The sequence below is a fragment of the Thunnus thynnus genome, chromosome 13 (assembly GCF_963924715.1).
Source record: "Thunnus thynnus chromosome 13, fThuThy2.1, whole genome shotgun sequence".
NCBI classification, from domain to species: Eukaryota; Metazoa; Chordata; class Actinopteri; order Scombriformes; family Scombridae; genus Thunnus; species Thunnus thynnus.
The window spans coordinates 17529387-17551943 of NC_089529.1; the positions used below are offsets into that span (position 1 = coordinate 17529387).

At 39.3% G+C, this 22557-nt stretch overlaps 4 protein-coding genes and 1 long non-coding RNA gene across 10 annotated transcripts in view; 4 read left to right on the forward strand and 1 right to left on the reverse strand.

Annotated features, from left to right (window-relative positions):
• Positions 1-3763: 3763 nt before the first annotated feature.
• On the forward strand, positions 3764-10489 carry arr3a (arrestin 3a, retinal (X-arrestin)). The gene is made up of 18 exons (XM_067608422.1): positions 3764-3923; positions 5843-5874; positions 6588-6618; positions 6728-6788; positions 6870-6914; positions 7022-7212; positions 7648-7707; positions 7838-7914; positions 8002-8137; positions 8300-8384; positions 8474-8546; positions 8658-8795; positions 9092-9172; positions 9287-9310; positions 9408-9457; positions 9569-9588; positions 9745-9773; positions 9968-10489. The coding sequence occupies exons 2-16, from the start codon at positions 5867-5869 to the stop codon at positions 9571-9573; spliced, it is 1065 nt and encodes a 354-aa protein (XP_067464523.1). The 5' UTR covers positions 3764-3923; positions 5843-5866; the 3' UTR covers positions 9574-9588; positions 9745-9773; positions 9968-10489.
• Positions 6795-12599, reverse strand: LOC137195798 (uncharacterized). Its single transcript, XR_010931165.1, has 3 exons — positions 12351-12599; positions 7001-7180; positions 6795-6883 (listed from the first exon to the last, which is right to left on the reverse strand). It is a non-coding gene; the product is annotated as an uncharacterized lncRNA (long non-coding RNA).
• Positions 12600-12971: 372 nt separating this feature from the next.
• On the forward strand, positions 12972-15480 carry znrd2 (zinc ribbon domain containing 2). The gene is made up of 4 exons (XM_067608423.1): positions 12972-13081; positions 13514-13665; positions 13761-13845; positions 14053-15480. Exons 1-4 carry the CDS (start codon positions 13066-13068, stop codon positions 14490-14492), a joined length of 693 nt encoding a protein of 230 aa, XP_067464524.1. The 5' UTR covers positions 12972-13065; the 3' UTR covers positions 14493-15480.
• Positions 15481-16404: 924 nt separating this feature from the next.
• Positions 16405-19788, forward strand: fam89b (family with sequence similarity 89 member B). Its single transcript, XM_067608424.1, has 3 exons — positions 16405-16649; positions 16775-17039; positions 17826-19788. Exons 2-3 carry the CDS (start codon positions 16782-16784, stop codon positions 18108-18110), a joined length of 543 nt encoding a protein of 180 aa, XP_067464525.1. The 5' UTR covers positions 16405-16649; positions 16775-16781; the 3' UTR covers positions 18111-19788.
• Positions 19789-21181: 1393 nt separating this feature from the next.
• ehbp1l1b (EH domain binding protein 1-like 1b) overlaps positions 21182-22557 on the forward strand; it is a 28666-nt gene continuing 27290 nt past the window's right edge. Inside the window, exon 1 of one of the 6 annotated variants that reach the window (XM_067608426.1) lies at positions 21182-21891. In XM_067608426.1, the coding sequence (XP_067464527.1) occupies positions 21788-21891 (104 nt within the window). In that variant the 5' untranslated portion in view covers positions 21182-21787. The remainder of the gene's footprint in view (positions 21892-22557) is intronic. The other 5 variants (XM_067608425.1, XM_067608427.1, XM_067608428.1 and 2 more) reach the window with 5 other exon arrangements.

Genomic DNA, 22557 nt, shown 5'->3' on the forward strand with positions numbered 1-22557 from the left:
GGGGACCCAGGGTCGTTTTTACACTTTGGTAATCCAGCCATGACAGTGTTTACATCAGATTACTTTGCTGCAATTGTAATTACTGCAAAAATAAGTATACAATGGAAAAATAGAAAATAAATTTGTTATTTCTCTATGAAGTGTGAATGTATTTAATCTGGATGTTATTTTATATTGTCTCATCTCAGCTCATCTAGTGCTCTGTCTTGTTCATATAAAGTTATACTCACCTAGCTTTATGTCATACTTCTTCATGTTATATCTGTGCATCACTTATCTAAACTTATCTTATCACCATAAATAATTGATTGTGCTGGATTTGTCCTTGGCAGACTCCCTCTGAGTGCGTTTGGCTTTAAAAAGGCTCAGCCACCAACAGCTCCTTTACTCAGCTGGTCCTATTTAAAACCTCTCAGTACATGGGACCTGTGCCAATTTGGGCTTCAGTCACCAGGAGCTAAAATGGGATTTGTTTTACAAAATAAAAATAATAAATATAAAATATATACATTTCTTTCTTTTCCAGTCCAGAGACTTGTCTGTTATGTATTCCTATCAAACCGTGTAAATGTTTTCAAAAGAAGGGAGTTTGGGATAAAAATGAACATATTGACTGATTTTTTCCCCCCAATCTAAATAAGTATGGCACACTCGGTACAATTTAATTGTAAATTGTAAAAATATTAATTATACTGCATTTAAATGCGCCCACAGGTACAAAGAACCTGTCTTTGTGTAATAAACCTGTTACAGTTACAGTGTGTGGTGGAAGCAGTGGTAGAGAGTATGAAAGTCAAAATAACACAATCAATAAAGCTGCAGTTAAATCTGACGGCCTTTGTTCTGAACCACCACAACATTTCGTGTCTAGGTGTTGGCTATTTCGGTGAGCGCTTACAAATGAAGTGGATTATGTACATTAAGTAGGCAGAGAGTCTGCCTGTGTCTGAATCTCTGACTCATTTCAATCTGCAGTATTTAGATAAAATGTAGTAATATATACAGTAAATATATCCCCTTATATCAGTGTCCATAAAATCAAACTAACACTGCCAGTATGATGGGCTTTTTATATGTATTTCCATACTTTTTTATTTAATTCTGTATATTCATATTAGATGTATGGAATAAGATGTACATACCACACTAATAACTTCAGATAGTTCTTAATAAATATCAAATCATTGATTCCAAAGTCCAAAATATGTCTTATATTAGTACAGTAAACAGATGAGAGACACTGTTTGTCATAGAGTCACATGTTCAGTAGGGAGATCCTCATCTGAGGGAATCACCTGTCACATCGTGTTTTGGTTGGTGATCAAAAGGCTGAGAGCCAGGGAGGACATGCTGATTCCTGGAAGCAAACTGCATGGCAGACTGAACAGTGATTAGTATCAAGGCAATGCGTCCTGTTCTAATAAAACCTGAGCCTACTATTTATGTTTCATTCTGACTTGCCCTGATCACAAATAGATGGCTTTCAGGAGTGATATTTTGATAGCTAGAAAGTTTATACAACCACTTGAACTTGGAAATTTTTGTCTGCTGTTGAGAAATACAATCAAAGCTTTATTTTTCCATTGCATCAGTCAAATTAAATGGATACCAGTAATGACAAAGCTGATAAAGCTTTCACATAACACTTCATCTGTACAGCCTCTATATTTTGATTTGAGATAACGAAGTAAATCAGTTAAGCCACGGTCATTACAACACAGCAACCCTTGCCTTGTGGGGTGTCCTGTTGACCTAGAGGTCACACTGCTGACCTTGGCTGGGTTACAACCAAGGCCCTTTGACATCTCCCACTTTCCCTATAAATAAATGAAGTATTTTATTAAATCATCTTTACTTTAAAAGAAACATCATCTAGTTCAGTGGTTCCCAAGATTTTTGGCTTGCGTCCCTTTAAAACAAAGCAAAGTGTATGCCTGGGACCCCTCGTCATATGTTGCGATGTCTGCCAGTTAAACGAAAGAGGGCTTTTAAAAAAAAATTAGGCACTTTTAGAGGCCTGAGGAGATAAAATACAGTAATTTACAATAAATAAAGCAAAGGTTTGAGGGGAAAAAAAGAAAACTGTGTGACAGAAATGTTTTTTTCTGTTGTCCTATCCTGTCCTATCATCTCACGACCCCTTAGATTAATCCATCGACCCCTTGTGGGGGTCCTGGCCCCCAGTTTGGGAACCACTGATGTAGATGACCTTGTTTGTCAATTAAGCCCACAAGCAAGTTTCCCTTAAATAAATCCTGAAATATTAAAGAATACAGTACAGTCAGCAAAATGCATTACCCCCGATGTGTTAAAAAAGCATACATAACTATATGAACTGTAATATTTTCATTCATCCTCATAAACTTCACCTTAACTACTGCATAGTAATTCAGCACTTCACTGGAGAAACATTTGTTTCTTATAAATATTCAAACTCAAGACATAATTTATGTGACTGTACCAGTGTATCAGTTGGAAAATTCTGCACATGCACAAAGTTCTTACTGAATAGTTACCTGCTATCACTATGCATAACGGTTTACAAGTCTCAACAAGAAAGCAACCAAATGCAAGGAAAAAATAAAGAATTGGCAACTTAATATTCTCTCTCTTTGTTTACCCTACCTTCATGACGAGCCAGTAGCTGAATAATAGGTGAACAACAATACTAGGATAGAAAGTCTAACCTGTACTGTATTTTGTGTATCATTTTATACACATTTCCCTTTTTTTCCAGCCTGGCAGATGTCTTTGGTTTCTTTGTAAACATTGGTACCTTGACTGGAATTTTAAGTTAAGCTCTGCAGGCTTGCACCTTGTAATAATGGATGATCTGTGGAAGGATTCATAGGGTTTCAAAGGTCAAAAGGGAATCAATCCAAAGATTCTGTCTAATCTCTGGGACGTTACTGAGACACCGTTGAATAAGACAGCTTACGCTCACATTGGCATCGGTTCTCCCATCATCCGTACCATAAATTGACTGGGAGCCCTTAATCTGCTGAGATCAGACAGATTGGAATACTGAGAATCTTTACATTGCTCCACAAATATCTATAAATATTATAAAACCTTTACTTTTACCATAATTCCAATCAAGTTACTTGAAATTGTTAATCAGATTTGTTGGTTCCTTGAAAAGATAATTCTGCACATGGGCTTAAAGTAAAAGTTTTTGTTTACTTTTGTTACTCTTTGACCAAATACACGTCTTTACCTCAGATATTGGTAGAAGAAATGTGTCTCAAGTTTGATAGTTTTTAACATTTGTCTCTATGAGTTTTTGTGAGCAACACTGAAAAACAGCTAACTAACCAATAAGGACAGATTGTTTAGATACTTGTTCCCCATTTAACTGCAATGGCACAGCATGGCTCCTTGTTTAAATCGGGCACAGCTCACAGGTAGATCAGGCTAATAATAGCAGTTCTGAAAGCTATTATTAAACACCAGACAACCAACACGTGCCAGTAAAGCTTATATCACGACACATCCAAGGCTGTTGCACAAAAAAAAACACAATGATTCCACTCATAGAGATGATCCCTAATAACAAAAGGAGAAAAAACTTAATGACCCTGATTTATTCTCCCTTCTGAGTCAACTGAGACTTGATGGCTTGGTTTGTGGAGGTGCAGAGGGGATTATCAGCCTACTACTATCACTGCCATGTGGTGACTGTGTTGTATGTCTGCCCCTGTGATTTGGCTGGCTGGTATTTTTAAACCTTTTGTAGCCCAAAAAAGCTGTCTGATGATTGCTTAAATGGATTACAAAGCAGGCAACAACAGCAATGAAGTGGTTAAGCCCACATGATGCACAGAGAGAGGCTGCAGGTATAAAAAAGGGAGAACAACTGTTGCAGACCGCACTCTCCACTTACTCCGACAAACACTACCAAGATCCCAGACAACTGAGAAGAGGTAAGACGTCTTCATGGATGGATGGAATGATGAAAAGATGGATGGATGAATAGAGTGCTGATACTAATGATGAAATACTGAATTTTCACTTGGAGTAAGAGGCATGATTTTACTTTTTTAATAGAATTCACTGATGAGGAAAAACTACATGAGTATGAGTACGCCACTAGGGAAGAGCCAGAAACTCTTCCTACTTTAAACTGCAAATCAGTGTTATCTTACACTTTGGGGTTTAGTGGAAATAGTTATAGTCATTCTAATTTTATTACTGTTCATTCTATTACAGACAATTAAAATAAGATCACAATTTCTCTAAATATCTTAAGCTTAATCTTTGTGCCAATGCATCAGCCGGGCCATAAAGGGTCAAAGTGTGGCTGTTGTATATTAAAGTGGACTAAATGACTGACAGTAGGTGGGTTTGCAGGTAAATGTGCTAATCTCCCCAAATTGCTCTTGTAAGACAGTTCAGAACCACAACCCTGATGTAGCTTGGAGGTGCAGACACATATTAGTTTAAGTGATAATGATTTTCACAGTGTGAAATACAGATACAAGATACATTTCCTCAGTTCAGTTTAGAGAGACAAATCTAGATTATCTGCAGCCAGCATCAATTATGCTAAACTGAGCAATAATAACAACAGGAGATTAATACATCACCATATTAACTGTGAAATATAACAGGTGAATAGATATTAAAGAAGATATTAAATGTTTAAATATACTTGATAGTTTCAGCAAGGTGGTTGCAAAAATACAAGAAACGTATGAGTGATGATTTAGTTCATTAGCATTTAGATTAGCTGCTAAGCAGTTGTGTGTATTTACTAGATATTTCACAATAATTAGCAAATCAAAACTGACAGATGGTGTCTGTACTGTACCTCTCCATGGTGCTGAAATTCATGTGCTGGTCATGCTCCTTATTCCACACAGGTGTTGTAGTTTGAAAGTTCTTTGTGAATAGTTACCTGCTATCAGTGTGCATGAAGAAACAAGAAAACAACCAAATGCATAGATGTAGAATAGGCAACTTAATATTCTCTCTCTTTGTTTATCCTATCTTCATTACAAGCCAGTAGCTGATCAATAACTGATCAATACTAGGATAGAAAGCCTAAACTATGCTGTATTTTGAAAATTGCTGCACTGCCCAGAAACCAACTTTTATAATGCAGTCAGTGGCCTTGACTTCTTTATTCTTTTTTCCTCTTACATTTGTACAAAGGCTTTTTAGAAAGTTTGCTGCACAATGTTAATTACAACAATTTAGTTTTTACTTAACAGACTGTGTTTCAAGATAAATGCTGCAGTAAATAAGACCAAACAGTCTCAGGACAGCAGATGGTGCCTTTAAAAGTGAACTCATGGCACCCCAGTTCCTTTTGAAATCTTTCAATAAACAACCATTAAACATACACCTGCAGCACTGTTAAACATTTTGCAAAGCTTTCTAATCCTCATTACAGAGCTATAGAGGGCTACAGTCTGGATTTAGTGTCTTATCATGTCCAAGAATACTATAGCAACTGAATGAGTTTTATCCATTTAACAGTCCTTGAATAGTCCACTCAAGCAACAGCTTTGCCCCTGCTATTACATTTGAGGGCAACACCTTCTGACATAATCGTGTGCAATGTAAATCTTCCCAGGAGTTTACTGCAAGACTTGTGTCCATTGGATTGGTGCCAGTTAGCAGATACAGAATGATAACAGCTTTAGCTCAGGCATTCCAACACTGATGGTGTAATCTTATCGCAAAGGATTAACCTTCCTTGCCCTTAAAACAAAACATCACACTGGCTGCCAGCGAGCTGACAGTTGGTCAAGGATCAATGGCTTAATCACAACGTCTGACAGATGCTGTGACCTCCTAATAACCTAAAGTTATATGTTTTTTTCTTCTGTCCCCTCAGAACACTTCTCAAGATCCTCCAGATATGGCAAAGTAAGTGTTATTTTCCTTTTGTTATTTTCTTTCTGTCCCCTAAAAGTACCCTGAGTTGTGCTCTCCGTACTGGTTTCAAACTGAAAAATCAAGGCTTAAGAAAAGATAAAGACAGTTATGGTGTAGCTCTTCACACTGTAATCTCCCCCAAAATACCTGTTTTTTTTCGCTAAAAAGAAATGAAAAGAACTGTAAAGCTGACACTAGAAAACTGTGTTACACTTTTTTGTCTTGGAGTTGCAGACTTTAACCCAGGTCAGCCAACTCCTCAAAGTGACAAGGGGTTTAAAGCCTTTATTTAAGGTGTGTGAAGGCTTAGTGGTGTTGGTCCAAATGTGGTCTCAGACCGTAACATAATGAGCTATTGGCGATAACTCTGGAAATCAGTGATTTAGGAAACCATTTGTGGCTACCTCACCTGGAGCAGCCTCTCAATCCAGGCAAGATGAGGTAAAGCTGCTTCACACGTTGCTATTCCTAACTGGATAAAAGGGAATAAGGGATTACTGACCCTTCTGCTGCTTGCCAAGGTGACTACTTTACCTCCAGAGTCTAAAACTAATCATTATTTTATCTGGTTAATCCAGACAACTCTATCAAAGGGCACACTCTTATTTACACACAAGTTGTACTTGTACCTCCTGTACAATTAAAATGAATGTTATGAGAAGTAATGAATGATGGTGTTTCTCTTCTTTTTTTTTTTTACAAAGGATTTTCAAGAAGACCAGCGGAAACGGAGGGGTAAGTCTTGAGTGTTTTTCATCAATTGAAAATGAGGGAAACATACTTGGAAACAGACTCACAGTCAACAGGAACACTCAGCTGTTTTTTCTTTCCTTCTGTCTTACAGCTGACCCTCTACCTGGGCAAGAGGGACTATGTGGACCACATGAACACAGTGGACAAAGTCGGTACGTTCCTTCCTCAGTGTGTGTGTGTGTGTGTGTGTGTGTGTGTGGATGATGAATATAACATTGTCTGTCACTTCACAGATGGTGTTGTAAAGCTGGACACAAAAGATTTTGGAGACAGAAAAGGTAACATCAGTAAAGTATAAACATCAATTCCATATTCAATTCAATTAAATTTTCCAAGGACAAGAGACCATAATAAAACAATGCACCTGATTTTTTTGTGTTGACAGTATTTGTGCAGCTGGCATGTGCCTTCCGTTACGGTAGTGATGACCTGGACGTGATGGGCCTGAGCTTCAGGAAGGACATCTGGATCCAGCATGTCCAGATCTACCCTGAAAGCCACAAGCCCGCCTTGAGCGAAATGCACGACACTCTGCTGAAGAAGGCTGGAGACAACACATACCCATTCACTTTTGAAGTATGACAACAAGTCTATCAGCCTGTTCAAACACACGTTCCACCCTTTGCACTACAGGTTGTAATGAAAATATAGGCTGTTAGAGCTCAAACTTGGGATTAAGTTACTTTATATACAGACAGGGTCGTGACAGATTTCTTTGATATATTATTCATTAAAAAAGGAAATAAATAGGTTTGAAGAAGACACTTGTTTCTATATAATCCTTCTGTAATGCACAAAAAGAAACATAACAGTATGCTGTTCTCATATTTAAATGACAATTTGACAAATATCTAAAATTAATGAGAATTTCGGGACCTAAAAACGGGTCCTGAACTCCCATATCGTTACTTCCATTTAGTCATTTGAGTGCAATCTCTGAAGATATGAAAACTTTTATTATAGAATATAAATGGAATAAAAACAACGCCTCTTTCTTCTTTGCATCTGTAGATTCCTAACAACCTGCCATGCTCGGTGTCTCTGCAGCCTGGACCTGATGACAAGGGCAAGGTAAACCTCTTGCTAATCTGCTAACAACCCTCACCTACACAATAAAATAGACTTCACCCATTGATTTAGTATGTATCAATTGTTAATTGGTCGTTGTTGTAGTTGCTAACTTTTTATTTTTTCTTTGCAGTCTTGTGGTGTTGACTTTGAGGTCAAAACTTTCCTTGCCATGGAAAAGTGTAGCGCTGATGAGAAGATTGACAAGAAGTGAGTATACTTTCATTCTCTGCCTGACTGACATTTTCTCTACTTGACTCTATATAACTCAATCTTTTCTTCTTCTCTGCCCATCAGGGACACTGCTCGCCTTATCATTCGTAAAATCCAGTATGCCCCCTCTAAGGTGGGCGCCGGGCCCAAGGCTGATATCTGCAAAAGCTTCATGATGTCCGACAAGCCTGTTCATCTAGAAGCTTCAATGGAGAAAGATGTACAGTAGCAACAATTTATTATTTGAAGTGTCTCAGTAGTTTTACTACTTGTTATTCAATCTCACAGACAACTTCAGCTAACTGACAATAGTTTACCTGTAGTAACATACAACACAGATATTAAAGAAGATATTAAAATCTGTTTCCTGGTTTGACCACAGCTCTTCCTCCATGGAGAGGCAATCCCAATCAAAATCAAAATCAACAACGAAAGCAACAAGACAGTGAAGAAAATCAAAATCACTGGTGGGTAACTCTGATTTTAGACATGCTTTTATACAGATTTAATTCTGCCGCTGTTACCAAGATAACACATTCCTCTCTTCTTCTCTCAGTGGACCAAACCACAGACATCGTCCTCTACTCAGCAGACAAATACACCAAGACTGTTCTTTCCCAAGAGTTTGGGTATGTGCACAGGAAACTTACATTTACTGTCAAACATCATGTGTCACAGAAGCAAAATTCCAACATACCGTTTGGTGTTTATTCTTATGCATTTGTTTTGCCCCTTTCCAGAGAGACAGTGGATCCTAGTGCCACCTATGAGAATACTGTATCCATCACCCCCCTGCTGTCTGAAAACAAGGAGAAAAGGGGGCTGGCGCTGGATGGACGACTGAAAGACGAGGACACCAACTTGGCCTCCACCACTATGTAAGTGCACAAACACAGCGGACAGGACCAAAGTAGGATTTACATGTAATTAATTAGATTACTGCTAGAAAGTTCAGACAAATCAGGAAAGTAAGCAAAGTCCAAAATGCAGTTCTTTTTTCTGTGACTGACCTCTTTGCATACAACACATTTGTCACTTTGTAGTTTTAAATTTACAGTAGCTTTTCTCACATGTCACCGCATGTCCATGATGTCTTATAAGAGTTTTTAAAAAGACATTTAACTGAATTAAACCCTCTAATCCCTCAAATCCTTGTAATTCTTCCTTTCCACAGGGGACAGGGTATAGACAAAGACATGTTGGGAATCCTGGTTTCCTACAAGATTAAGATTAACCTCATGGTGGCCGGAGGAGGGTAAGTGTTTGGCACAACAACAAAAAAATAAAAGATCAAAAATACTGTATTTAAACAGGAGGCTTGGTCAACATGTCTAAACTGTCTTGTGATGTCCCTCTTATCTTCATGTAGCCTGCTTGGCGGCCTCACTGCCAGGTGAGTAGTGTTTATTTACAATCATATCACAGCCAATTAGCAGTGATCCCTAATTGTCTGTGTTATTCTGATTGGTTGGTTTGTTTTTTCTCTGCAGTGACGTCACAGTGGAACTGCCATTGATGCTCATGCACTCCAAACCCGAAGGTAATTTTCAATAACACAAACTTATATATTACTGCTGCCACATCTCACAGATTATAGGCTGACCTCTTATCCTGCTATTTTCTTCTTCTACTTCTTCTACACACTGAGCAGAGTAAAGACTTCACATCAGTGTAAGTGCTAAATGACCCTTTAATACTTTTATTTTAAAACTATTTATCCAAGATAGCCAAGACAAGAAGTGCAATTTAGAGGTGACTTTTGATATTTTGTTATTAGGTGGTGATGTTCAGCAGTTTTATTAATTTTTTATGTTCTTCTTTTTACAGTGTCTTAAAAAAACTCCCCTATAGTCAAGGTGAGTCAATGTATTCTCTTTTTTATTCATTTGAGTGAAGATCCCATATTTATTTATTAGGTGTATGTTAACAGATATGTCGTGCAGTGCCAATGCCAAAAGGTTTCTGAGGATTAAAATGCTAATCTGATGTAATTTTATCTTGACATACAATACACATGTGGTAACTTGCTTTTGTGTTTGCTCCTTTTCAGAGAGGATGATGCCATGGAGGTTGAGAAGATACCCACAGAAAGACAGGAAAACAACGAGGGGAAATGACACAGAGCAAAGAGGAAGAAGGATATGACTGGTGTGATGAGACCAAATAACAATAACCGAGAAACTGAAGAGAACGACCTTTTCAACATACCAAGGATATACACACAGATGTCCTGTCAGTCCCCTCACAGATGTTGTTGTTCCTGTTCTTGTTGTTTGAATGTCACTTAGCTGTAAAGGGAGTATTTCGATTGCAAAATACAGTAGTATCCAAAATTTAGAGACCAAAGATTTACAGTAGATACACACATAGATACACAAACGTGTACGAAACAGCTGACTTCAGAATGTGAATGGGGAAAGATAGGAAATCAGTTTGAGCGCTTTGGATTAATGTGATTCACTGAAAATCATTTTGAATGACACTTTGTTCTTTCTTGCAAAAAATACCTGGCAATGTTTTTGACTGGCCTCATCAAATACCTCAAAATACAATAAAACCTTTAAAAACTGAATTATTTTGGTGTGGGTTTGATTTTTGTTTCTGTCTCATTTATTTCTTTTTTTTTTTTATAAATAGTTGATTAAACTGAGAGGACAACTTTTAGAATGAGAACATGGCTCTCATTCACTCTTCTGGGTAAAACCTGACCTCAGATTACAAAATACAGAATAACATTTTGTAATTATGTGGAAATTTGCACAAAATATGTTACAAAAATATGGGGACACAAAATAGGAAGCCTAAGAATGATAGTGTAAAAATCTGAGGAACCTATAAACCTATAAATTACAGGGCACAGTAATCCATATACTAATTAATACAGTAGATTTAGTTTTCTAGAGCATTATGTTCTTTGAATTGGTCTCATAATATTTACAGATGCTTACCCTTCATAGCAAGTATGTTATGTACAAAGCAGTGCTTTTTACTTCTTATTCTTTGTATTTGTGGAAAGGATATTGGTGGCAGGAGGTTAGTGTGTTTACTGAGCAATGCATACTACTTTTATGCTCATTACAGTTTCCTCCAAGTATCTCTTATCTGTCTAAAAGCCCCCACAGCTATGGGTGTAACTTCATAGGTAGGGCGGCACCACTGTGGGACAAGGCCCCAGCCTCTTTGTCTCTCTCAGTGGCGCTGAAACATTGAGGCTTTCTCCCCTTATCTTTTTCTCTTCTCTCTTTGTGTTTCTGAAGCATTCACAGTTGTGTTGCTGTTCCATACTGCAAAATATGGGTGTAATCCCATAGCTTTAGGAAAAAGTTTCACTTTTTGGTATAGCAGTAGGACTAAGAAATGCTGTAGTGCTGTTCATGTATTGGCTAATAACCAATTCTTCTTTCAAACTCTTTAAGTCATTTAAAAGATAAGGCTGGGGATTTTCTATATGGTTCTTGTAGTCAACAAATCTCATGTGCAACCGTAAGATTTCTCATGTCCAACAATGAACTGATCTACTTAAACATATTGTGTGTGTATCCAAAGCCGGATATAGTATCTTATTCCTCTGCATGTGCCATAGACCTCCTTTGTTGCCCAAAAACTATTAAAAAGACGTCAATGAGCCATATCGTAATAAAAAAATTTGAAAACTTATTTTCAAAGTATTTTTGTAACATTAAATAATCATTAGTAAAAATGAAATAACTGAAGTAATAGTAATTTGTAGTAGTAGTAGGAGGAGGAGGAGAAGGAGGAGGAGGAAGAGGAGGAAAAAAGAGGTTAACATTGGCAACATAGGCAAACTACCCCCCGACCGTTGTTAGATTGTGATTCAAATATGGCTAAAACCTAGTGGTGCAAAAAACACGTGACATCCTGTAGAATGTATTGTTTATTTTTATTTTTATCATTATTCTTGTCCTTACCCTTATTTTAATTTTTATTCTTATTCTCTGTATTGCTATTGCTGCTGTAACAAAGAAATTTCCCCCCGGAGATTAATAAAGTACTTACCTACCTACCCTACATCACCTTTCTCTAATTGATCCTTGCCTACTTTAAACCAATGAGAAGCCACAGGGAGAATGTGTATAATGTAGTCTCATAGATTTTAGTCATAGACTGTAAAAAACATGGACGTAGTCACCGTGATGTCACCCATTGGTTTGAGGACTGCTGTTTTGTTTGAAGCCACGAGTTTAGCAATTTGACTATCACCATCTTGGATTTGATTGCTGCCATCTTTGATTTTTGGAGCCAGAAGTGACCATATTTGGACGAGAGGGTGGAGTTGACCCTAGTGCTAGCTGCTAGCTTGGTTAGCATAGCACGGTGCTAGAATTTATGGTTAACTGTGATAATGCTAACACTAATGTTAATTTTCACTAGCGAAAAACAGGCCTAAAATCATTAAATCAAAATTTACTTACCAGAAAAACTGAACGTCCAATCCTTAAAGGGTCTTTTAGTACAACCAACCGTTGAATAAGACTTTTTTACACAACCAAAATGTTGCAGTTAACTTAAATGAACTGAAAACACACTGTGAATAGCGACAGCTTCACCTATACTCCGGGGTCACGCCGTGGTTACGTTACGTTATCAACGTTGTCGCCGTGGTAGCGACTTGTCAATCACAAGGTAGCCACGCCCTAAAGCATACCCTGATTTATCGTCTATTTTACTTTAAATGGGACCATAATTTACAAAATGAACATTATTCTGTATTTAAGAAGACTCGAAACTAGCGATTGAGACCATAAACTCATCAGGAAGGTGTTTAATGAGAAGTAGGGTCATTTTCTCATAGACCTTCATACAATCGGGACTTCTTTTTGCAACTAATGGAGTCGCCCCCTACTGGCCATTAGAAAGAATGCAGGTTTCAGGCACTTCCGCATTGGCTTCAATTTTCAGACCCGGAGCTACCATGGATTTATTACTAAAGAACTTGCACTGATGTGCTTCTTTACTCTTTGGTAGTATCCGCTTGGTTTTAGTGGCATGACTATTTCATGACCAGTTTTTCACCGGCAGAGGGCAACGACTCTCCTGAACCTTCCTTGGGCACACGAAGAAGACGACGTCGACTACGCTTGACGACTCTGACGTCATCGCGCAAAACGTGTGTACTGCTGAAGCAACATGGCTATGAATGGAGGTTTGTGAACTTACGAGATAGCGAGCTAACTTTGACATTTCACCAATTTACTTGTACTGTCGAAAAAGAACTATTTTTGGCGCACGTATAGACATAGTTTCTCGTATGTAGTTTTGCTGTTATCTCATTAAGATTTGTCGTCGCCACCATGTAGCTTGATACCGTTAGCTGACGTTAGCCCGGTTGATTTGCTAACTAGCTTGTCATCATTCCCTAGCAGAGCAGTTCGGCAGTATTAATTACTTTTAAAATCAACACAGTGTGGATACAAGTGTTGTACGAACCCTGAAAACGTCTTATAAAATTTAATTAGTAAATTTGGCAAATTCACAGCAAAAAACAACGAATTCTTTGAGGTTAATAGTGCTCAGCAACAGTGTCTGTGCATATGCAATACATTTAATTAAATCGACACTTTGTTACTGACCCCAGATGACGAGGACTTTGAGTGGGAGCCCCCAACAGAAGCAGAGATGAAGGTGATCCAGGCTCGCAGGGAGCGACAAGACAAAATCAGTAAATTGATGGGAGACTACCTGCTCAAAGGATACAAGATGCTGGGAGACTGCTGTGCTGTGTGTGGGGTGAGTTTGTTAGGGTAGCAGTGCCTAAATACTGTACACACGATGTGAGTGGAGTAATATTTATGTGTTAAACTAAGTTTGTTTTGTGTTTCTAGACAATCCTCCTCCAGGACAGACAGCAGAAAAACTACTGTGTCTCATGTCAGGAGCTGGACTCTGATGTTGACAAGGACAACCCTGGTATACACAACTCACACACTCACATTTAATGCACACACGTGATAAGTAAACCAGCTGTCTCATCTGTTGTGTCTTCTGCTCCATCTTCACATATTTTATTCTTTCTCCTCTCCTCCATCGCTGCTCCTCTTGCTTTGTCCCTTTTGTAAATTTTTATTTGCTCTTGTTCTCATGTCTCCCCTCCTTCTTCATCTCCAATCCTCTCAGCACTAAATGCGCAGGCAGCGTTGTCCCAGGTGAGAGAACGGCAGCTTGCAGCTCAGTCCCCTGCACCACCCCAGGCCCCTGAACTCAACGGAGGCCCCAGCAGCATTGTTCAGGCAAGTGGGTCAGTTCCTCAACCCAGACCAGAGCACTGTGAGGGGGCAGCTGCAGGGGGAAGAGCCATCCTGCCTCCACCTGCTGTACCCCCTCCTTCAACTCCTGCCCCCACCCCACCTTTGGCACCCACTCGCCCCCCAGTTTGTCCACAGAGGACTGCCCGCCAACCTGTGTTGGAAGAAGCTGAGGAAGCTGTTTTAACCAAACTTCGTTGGGCCACCAACCAGCTACAGAGCGCAGCCTCGCTGGAAGCAAGTATCCAGCTCTGCAGCCTAATCACCAGCTGTGCCAACTCACTGCGCAGCCTCAAGGAGCTCAGCCAATAACCATCGTGTACTGGCTGAAACAATTATACTGGGAACGCTGTTTCTACTTGCTTCTGTCTTGGAATACTGACTCTGGTTTGCTGCTTTGCAGCATCTCTCTTTGACTGAATTTTTGCATAGAGCTGAATTCAAAATTGGTCAGAAAATGCACTTGAAATAGGATTAAAATATCAAAGTGCACAGGTTGCTCTTGAGTTAACAAACCTATAATGGGCTGTCAGAAATATCATGTTATATGGTTTCATAATATGTTGAAGTACAAATGTTTGAACATTTGCTTTTGTTGATTTGTAAGTTATGTTATACAATGATAAGAACTGAACACTTGTCAGTGCACATTCATTGTCGTTAATCTTAAATCATCTAGCCATTAAATTCCCTAAATTTGGTGGACATATTTCCATAAAATTAGCTTCAGTAAATCAAAAATGGCCACAGTATAAACAGAATCACAAAAAAGTTGAACATAAACTGAAATATGGACATGGTAGACCCCAGTGCACACATACCTGTATATTTGTGTCTGCACAAGCAAGAGTGTCTGTGCTGATGTAAAACATACTACTAAATTGTAAGTCACCAGTTTAAATGTATAGACCTTTGCAGTGTTGTTAAACACAACGGCCCTCTGATCACAGAGAAACATAGGTGCATTTTTCTGTTTGCTTTTCAGGTGGACACTCCAACGGATTCCTGTTGTCTCTGACTCTGTTGTGATGCAAAGATTGTCCTTGTTTGCTGGCAGTTTGAGGCTTTTATTGTAAATATTTTTGATGCATGATGGTCATGTGATTCAGTGATGCTCAGATGAGACAGAGCAACATTCAGAAGTCACGCTTATCATTCAGTATTCATTAAAAACATCTAGAGCAAATAAACGGTGCACTTCTGAACAATGCACTTCATATTAGAAAAAGCCAGCTTCAATGTTGTTCAAGGCAGTCAGTTTTCTAATTAAGTACCTGAATAAAGCTTTGCCTGTTTAGGAGTTCTGCAGTGTGTTTTCTTTCCACAAGAGGGCGCCAAATGCAAAGAGCAATGCCACGAAGTTTGTTAATCAGAAAATGCTGTACTATTAGTACCAATAAACATGGAAATTGCATTTGTGTTTAAAATGTGTCTAGTGAATTACAATTGCATCTGCAGTCACTATTATGCATCTTTAGTTGCTACCATTGTACAATTATTGGCCTGATTAAGATTGTTGATGCTCTCATTTACTTATTGTTTCTTTAATGTGGTTAATTTAAAGTCCCCCTCCAGTCACAAATTTGTTTTGTTTGTTTTCTTGTTCCTTCAGTTGGATATTTGAGCTTCACTGTGCAGAATGATGCATCTGCAGTTTGACACTAGAAGGCAGTTTTCATTCATGTGCTGAAAGTGGAAAGTTTCTTTGAGCTCACCTTCAATCTGAGTTAAAAGGGTGCATGATTTGTGACGTCACAACTAATTTGGAGCCACAGGAGGGCCAGCATATAACTTCCACAAGTGTGGCGTGTAAACTTGAAGCCTCTGGTGCAAATACAAAGAATGGCCTTTTCAGTGAAGTTAGAGACATTTGGTATCCAGCAATTAAACTTTTGACAGGAAAAATATTTGCATAACGCATAGATTCTGTATTTTTCAATGAGGGAGGAGTATAATGTCATTTTAATTGTCTTTAACAAGGTAACAGCTTTTTTTGTGGAAAAACATGTCCAACACAATTTATTATTCCGAGGAGAGGATTTTTATGTCCTAAAACATGTGTGGAGGGGATCTTTAACAATTTACATGTCTACCTAATCATGGCATTGTAAAAGCTATCAGTGTTGGACAGTCGGAGCGCATCTCTTTATGTTGTAGCAGCTCAGCAGCGATCCAGTACAATCAGACAAACCACTGTCCAACACCAAATACAGACTGGCGGGGCGTGGCGCGGTGACTGCCGGGCGGAGCCGAGAGATGTCGGTAAACTCTCCTACACAAAGGAAAAGCAAAACAAAGCCAGGAAGCCTGCCATTATCCCGACATTCGTGGCTTCTGCTGTAACTCGCTCACATCCAGAAAACAGGAACACACTGATTCGCTTTTGTCTTTAAGGAGCCAATTTCCAAGACTTGAGACAGCGCTTTGTTCTGCTGCTGGGAGAGAGGAAAATACCACCTATGGGTGATGGTGAGTCAGCATTAGACTGTACGTGCATTTGTAAGTGATCGTCTTTCCTGGGAGACCCTTGCAGGTAATGCAAAACGCGCATGTAAACTGTAGCTTTCCTGCTGAGTTTACTATCCACCGTGCAGCGTTGCGATGAACGGGAGTCTGTGCGGCGCGGCTGACTGTCAGGTGGGCGGTGTCTTCTCGGTAGAGGGGCTGCCACCGCTGCCCAAGGGCCTGAGCGGCATCCTGAACTCCAGCGGCGGGTCGTGGCGGGACATCGAGAAGGTCCACAGCAAGAGAGCGCGCATCCAGGCCGACATCAGCCGGGGCGGCGGGGACGCGCCGCGCTGCGGTCAGGGCAAACCGGGCGGACTGGACGCGGCTCTGGCTCTGCTACGGAAAGAGATGGTAAGATGGTTTACTCACATACAATACATGTCTGTGTAAATGTATTAATAGCACAAATATGTCCAATGCTCTGCTGTAAAAACCTTTGAAATGGCCCTGTTCTGTTTCCACAAATCTGCAAGCAGTTTAATCAGTGTTTGTTCAGTTTGTCATGAAGCTGTCAACATGTGTATCAAAGGACGGGTTCACAATTTTTCAAGTCTGTCTTAGAACAATAGTCAAGTGTACAAATGAGCACTGAGCATCTTGCTGTAATCATTCCTCCTGTTCACACTGGCCATTAGAAGATAGTCTCCATATGCGCTTACAATGTTTACAGTCCTAGTTTTTAAGAAAATGTAGACTTTTTAAAAGTTAAAAGGTTTCATCCAGCTGAGTTAGTCAAATAAAGAGGATATTTTCCACAGTTACAATCTTTTTATAAAAAAAATCCCTCTTTGTGTCTGTCTACAGACAGTGTTTACCTGCTCAGCTACAGTGGAGTCGTAACAAAAAGAGATGAATGTGACACCAATATGACAGTAACTTTGACAGATATTAACCTGATTTGACTAACACAAACTCCTAAAACTTCATGTTAGCCCCAAATAAGCTTTTAAATACATTTCTGTGCAAAAAGAGGGCTTTGAATTTCGTCTCCCATCACTTACATTGAAAGTGCATCATGAAAGGATTTCTTAATGGACAATAAAAATCAACTGTCACTCTAAATTTTCTCCTTAGTTTCCCCATTCATTGTATCATCCTCGGTAACTAGAACAGATATTTTGTGTTTGTGTACAACAGGTGGGTCTGCGTCAGCTCGACATGTCTCTGCTGTGCCAGCTGTGGTCTCTCCATGAGTCCATCCAGGAGTACAAGGGCTCCTCGTTTCTGTCTGAGGGTTCGTTCAGTGCTGATAATGGATACTCTGAGGAAGAGGAGGAGGAGGAGGAGGATGAAGTAGAGGAGGAGGATGAGGAGGAGAAAGGGATTCCCTCACAGCAGCCCTCTTCCTCGTCTTTGCGTCTGCCAGCACCCAACAGCAACTCCAGAGACCAGTGGATCAAAGACTCCTTTCAGATTCCTTGATATTTTATACTTTATATGTGATGGAAGATTCAGAAACATGGTTCATGCACTTTGCGCTGTGAAGACACCATGACTATATTTTCTCAACAATCATGTCTCTTTAACTTAAGGCCCCGTTTTCTATAGTTTTTATTGTCTAGATAATATGTCCAGATAGTATATCCACATTTTTTTACTCTTTGCAAATCAGTGCTTGTTTGATAGAAATCTAATTGCACTTTTCAACCAAAAACAACTTTATTTAACAATCCATTGATGTGATTGGAAATGTTTTTGGAGGAGCTTGTAACATAATTAGTGACATACTGTATGTGGCTTATGCAAATGCATCCATTTGCACTTGAAGGTCTTTTGATTCAGATTCAGTGTTTACTGGTCACACTTTGATAGCAATCTGATTAGTTCAAGATGCTTGAAGTGGCCTACAGTAGGGCCTGATACGGTGACAGTTCTCTCCATATAGTGTTGTAATAGTCTGGATTCATGGGGATACACCACACTTTTTGTCATTACATGTTTTCTCCACATACACTACACGTCAGTATTGCTTGGTAATGTGAATTACCAGGGTTTTTTTTACCAGGACTATTTTACTTGTTTTTAAACTTTTTAAACTCTCTTTTCACTACTGTGCAGTTTTTCTGGCCATGGGCAAATTAAACTAAAGCAAGTCAATGGCTTTGTAATACGGGCAGTTGACAGTAATATGTAAACGTTTCCTTCCTGGATGTTGTGTGCCGTAGCAGAAATGATGCCAGCTAGAAGAGAAAAAATCAAGTGAGAACAGATGTTATCTGCTTTTACCTCTTAATTGCGTAAGCTACATGCTACTACATGCTGTTTGGTGCTGTGCACCAAATAGCACTGAACATGAGCTGGGTGGGTTATTTCTATAGCAATTATTGTGATGACTATAAATGGAGGTGTGGGGTGAAATGAGGCCAGTTTGATAACATCTGATACCTGTTTGTAGTTTCCTGATGATTCCAGACTTTTCAGATTCTGTCTTATGACAGTTTTTTTTTACAGTATTAGTGGCCATTTAGTGTCTTGAGGTGCTGTCAATCAATCATCTGTATTCTCTTTCAAAATCAACTGAATTGATGTGAAGCTTCAATTCAAAAGTATCACATCTTTCAGACCCAACGATTGTTTTGAAAATTATTTTTAGCTTGTTAGTCTGTGAAACCAGACATTAATAAATCCTCCTTTTGATTTATAAGATACAAAAATGCATGCATAGTAACTTGTATGAACATTTTTGTATTAATTATTGGATGAATTTGCCTCATCTTGAGACTTCACAAGCCCAAACTCATAAAAGACTTGAAGATCTGTTGTGATTCTGCACTGAGGTCTTGGATGTAGACACATTAAGCTGTCTTTAATTGCTCATAAGTCATGAGCTTTTTCCAGTATTTTTGTCAGTAGGTAGCATTTAAATGAAAGCAGCTCCTTAATATACTATTAATCAATATCATTCCAATCAGTTCAGTATTTTTGAAATAGTGAGCTCCTTTGAATCAGTGTTTTGTTTATAACTCCTCAGATTGAGAACTTTACAAGGAATCTGTCAGTGGTTTGACAAAGCCATGAAATGACTGTATGTAACTTTGTGTAGTGTCTTTATCATTTTTGTATCTAAATCTTAAAATAAAACCACAGTGTATACCACAGACATGTTCAGTGTCCCTGTATTTGAATTAAATGCAATCAGAAGTTGATATTGCAAAATATGACCAACAGGGGACACGCTGTCTCCTCGAGAGATAGAGAGAGCGCTCTCTTTCCTCCTGCTGGCCTTCTTACAACAACATGTTGAAACTAGCTCAAGGAAAACCATTTGCTGCAAAGAGAGCAACAGGAGTGATGTTTGAGTAGAAAGTCCCATGCTGCTCTCTATTTATAATCAACATATGTTGTAGATATTGTTAGCCTGTCTCTGTCTCTCTGACATTTTAAGTGTAGACGTGTGTGTCCACCTCATCACGGCACAATTCATGGCGGACAGGATTATCAAACAAATGCAAATGTGGATTTTTAACTGACTGATACTCTTAAATTTCTTTCTTCTAACCGGTTATATCTCTTTATTTTTACATGTCACACCACACAGTTAGTATTGTTAGTGTAATACAATGAGTGATTATTAAAATAAATAACATCAGGCTGGAGGTCAGCTGGAAAGGACAATAAGGTGCTAGTGGGGGTAGCTGTAATACAATGAATGGTGAGATCAGTCCTTAAAGGGAGGAAATAGCCCAAAGTTGAGAAAAACAAACGTAAGAACACATTGAGGCAAGAAGCAACACCAGAAGCATTTTTATTTTGCTATTGAAGGGTCAGTGTTGGATCAAACTCACGACATATGGTGGAGTAGTTAGTAAGGTGGTCAGTACAAAGCAAGCTGCAAACGGTCTGAGTTACATTTCAAGAGGGCGGAGGACAACACATGTTATTAGGTATGTATGAGTGTGCATGTTTGGGGAGTGAGGTACTGTGAGAAATAATTCACTGTTGAACATTGGACCCACAGTGTAATATTAGACCAACTCTGAGTCATGAGAGAGTTGTTCCCCCTGCTGCTGCCCCACACTCCTCCACCCCAGCTGCCTCTGTCCATCCATCCATCCCTATTCCCTACCTAAAAATACACTCCTGCTCTCACTGAGGAAAATCCCAGTGCCTTGACCTAGCTTGAACACACACACACACACACACAGAGAGAGATTGAAGTCCATTGGCCCTCTCCATGGAAACTATTCCTCTGCAGTTAACTAGATGAAACACACTTCTCTGGTGTGTCCAGAATGACGCAGCTGAAACTCAGGAAGTGACTTGTACTCAGTAAAAAAAATGCTTTATGTATTCCATGCAACAGCACTGTAGGGCTCCCATGAAATCTTGCATGGTTATAAGACTGTGGAGCTGATTAAGTACAATAGTCACTCTCAGATAAGCCTGTTTCAGTGATAGACAGTCAGGATCAAAGTCTACTGTACAGGTAATGAGTGAGACTGTTACCTCAGTGCCTTCACAAGGAGCAAGATAAAGACCTTTGCATAGTGCTGCATCACCAGTGACCAACCTTTGCATATCTCTCTCTCTCTCTCTCTGTCTCTCTCTCTCTGCCTGTCTCTCTGTCACTGAGGGGAAGAGGGAGGGTGAACTAATTCTAGAGGACCTACAGTATATTACAACAACCCCAGGCTTGACTGAGCTGTGCTGTCTCCATGTGGATTACTGCCACACACACACACAGAGAGAGAGAGAAAGCGATAGAGAGAGAGACAAGTTGTCAATGAGAGCTACAGCAGTTGTTTGGCTGGAACTCTAGATTCACATTAAGCTTTTATAGCCTGTTTTAATGAGAGAGAGAGAAGGGCGGAATCGGTTCCTCTTTGCTGTTGGATTTATCGCCAGTTCTAGTGTAGCTACAGCTCTTTCTGCTTCGTACATAGCGGCATTTCTCACTTTCCTGTGCGTGAGTCAACTTATCGCCAATGAGCGCAAGTCGCAGCTTGTGCGAGGTTCAGCAGCCGCAGCAGTAGCAGCAGCAGAGGACCTTTTAAGGAACGAAGACAGCGGACAAAGTTGGATTATTATTGCTGTGCGGGGGAGTGCGTGATCTCCTTCTTTTTCCCTCTTTGTTACATTGCATTTCATCAGAGGAAGTTATGACTTCGGTATGGAAAAGACTTCAGCGAGTTGGTAAAAAGGCTTCAAAGTTTCAGTTTGTTGCGTCTTACCAGGAACTCGTCTTGGAGTGTACCAAGAAATGGTGAGTTTGATGATATGTTTCTGCCCTGAGAGCGTTTTTGTCACAGTGTGAGTTGTAAACAACCTCCAGAAAGTGGCTGTTTAGTATGTTATTACCTACAATAATGCTTCATTATGGCCATGTTCATTCTCATGTTGTGGGTCTTTCCGCTACTCTGAGATGAGGGCGTCCCTCATGTGTGTGAGCTGTTCCGGTGTCTGTATGTGTGTCTGTGTGCGTCAGAGAGGCATCAGTCAGTACGCAGCTCATCATTAGGATCATTGACCTGTAAGGGCTCATGTTTTACTTTAGCAGTCTGTTAAAGAAGCAATGTAATATCAAAATAAGTCTAATAAAGGTGACATTTTGGTCACAGTTGTGCAGGGACATTGTCTCTGCAAACCTATTATTGACATACATGACAACAATATGATTAGGGCTGCCATGATTATTTTTATTATTGATTATTATTTTCTCGATTAATTGATTGGGTGTTTGGTCTATAAACTGTCAGAAAATAGTGAAAAGTGTCCTTTTGTCTCGACCAATAGTCCTCAACCCAAAGTTATTCAGTTTACTGTCATAGAAAACTAAAAAAAACTGTGAAATATTCACATTTGAGAAGCTGAAACATTTTTTCTTATAATCAATTATCAAAATAGTTATAGAGTAGTTTTCTCTCGATTG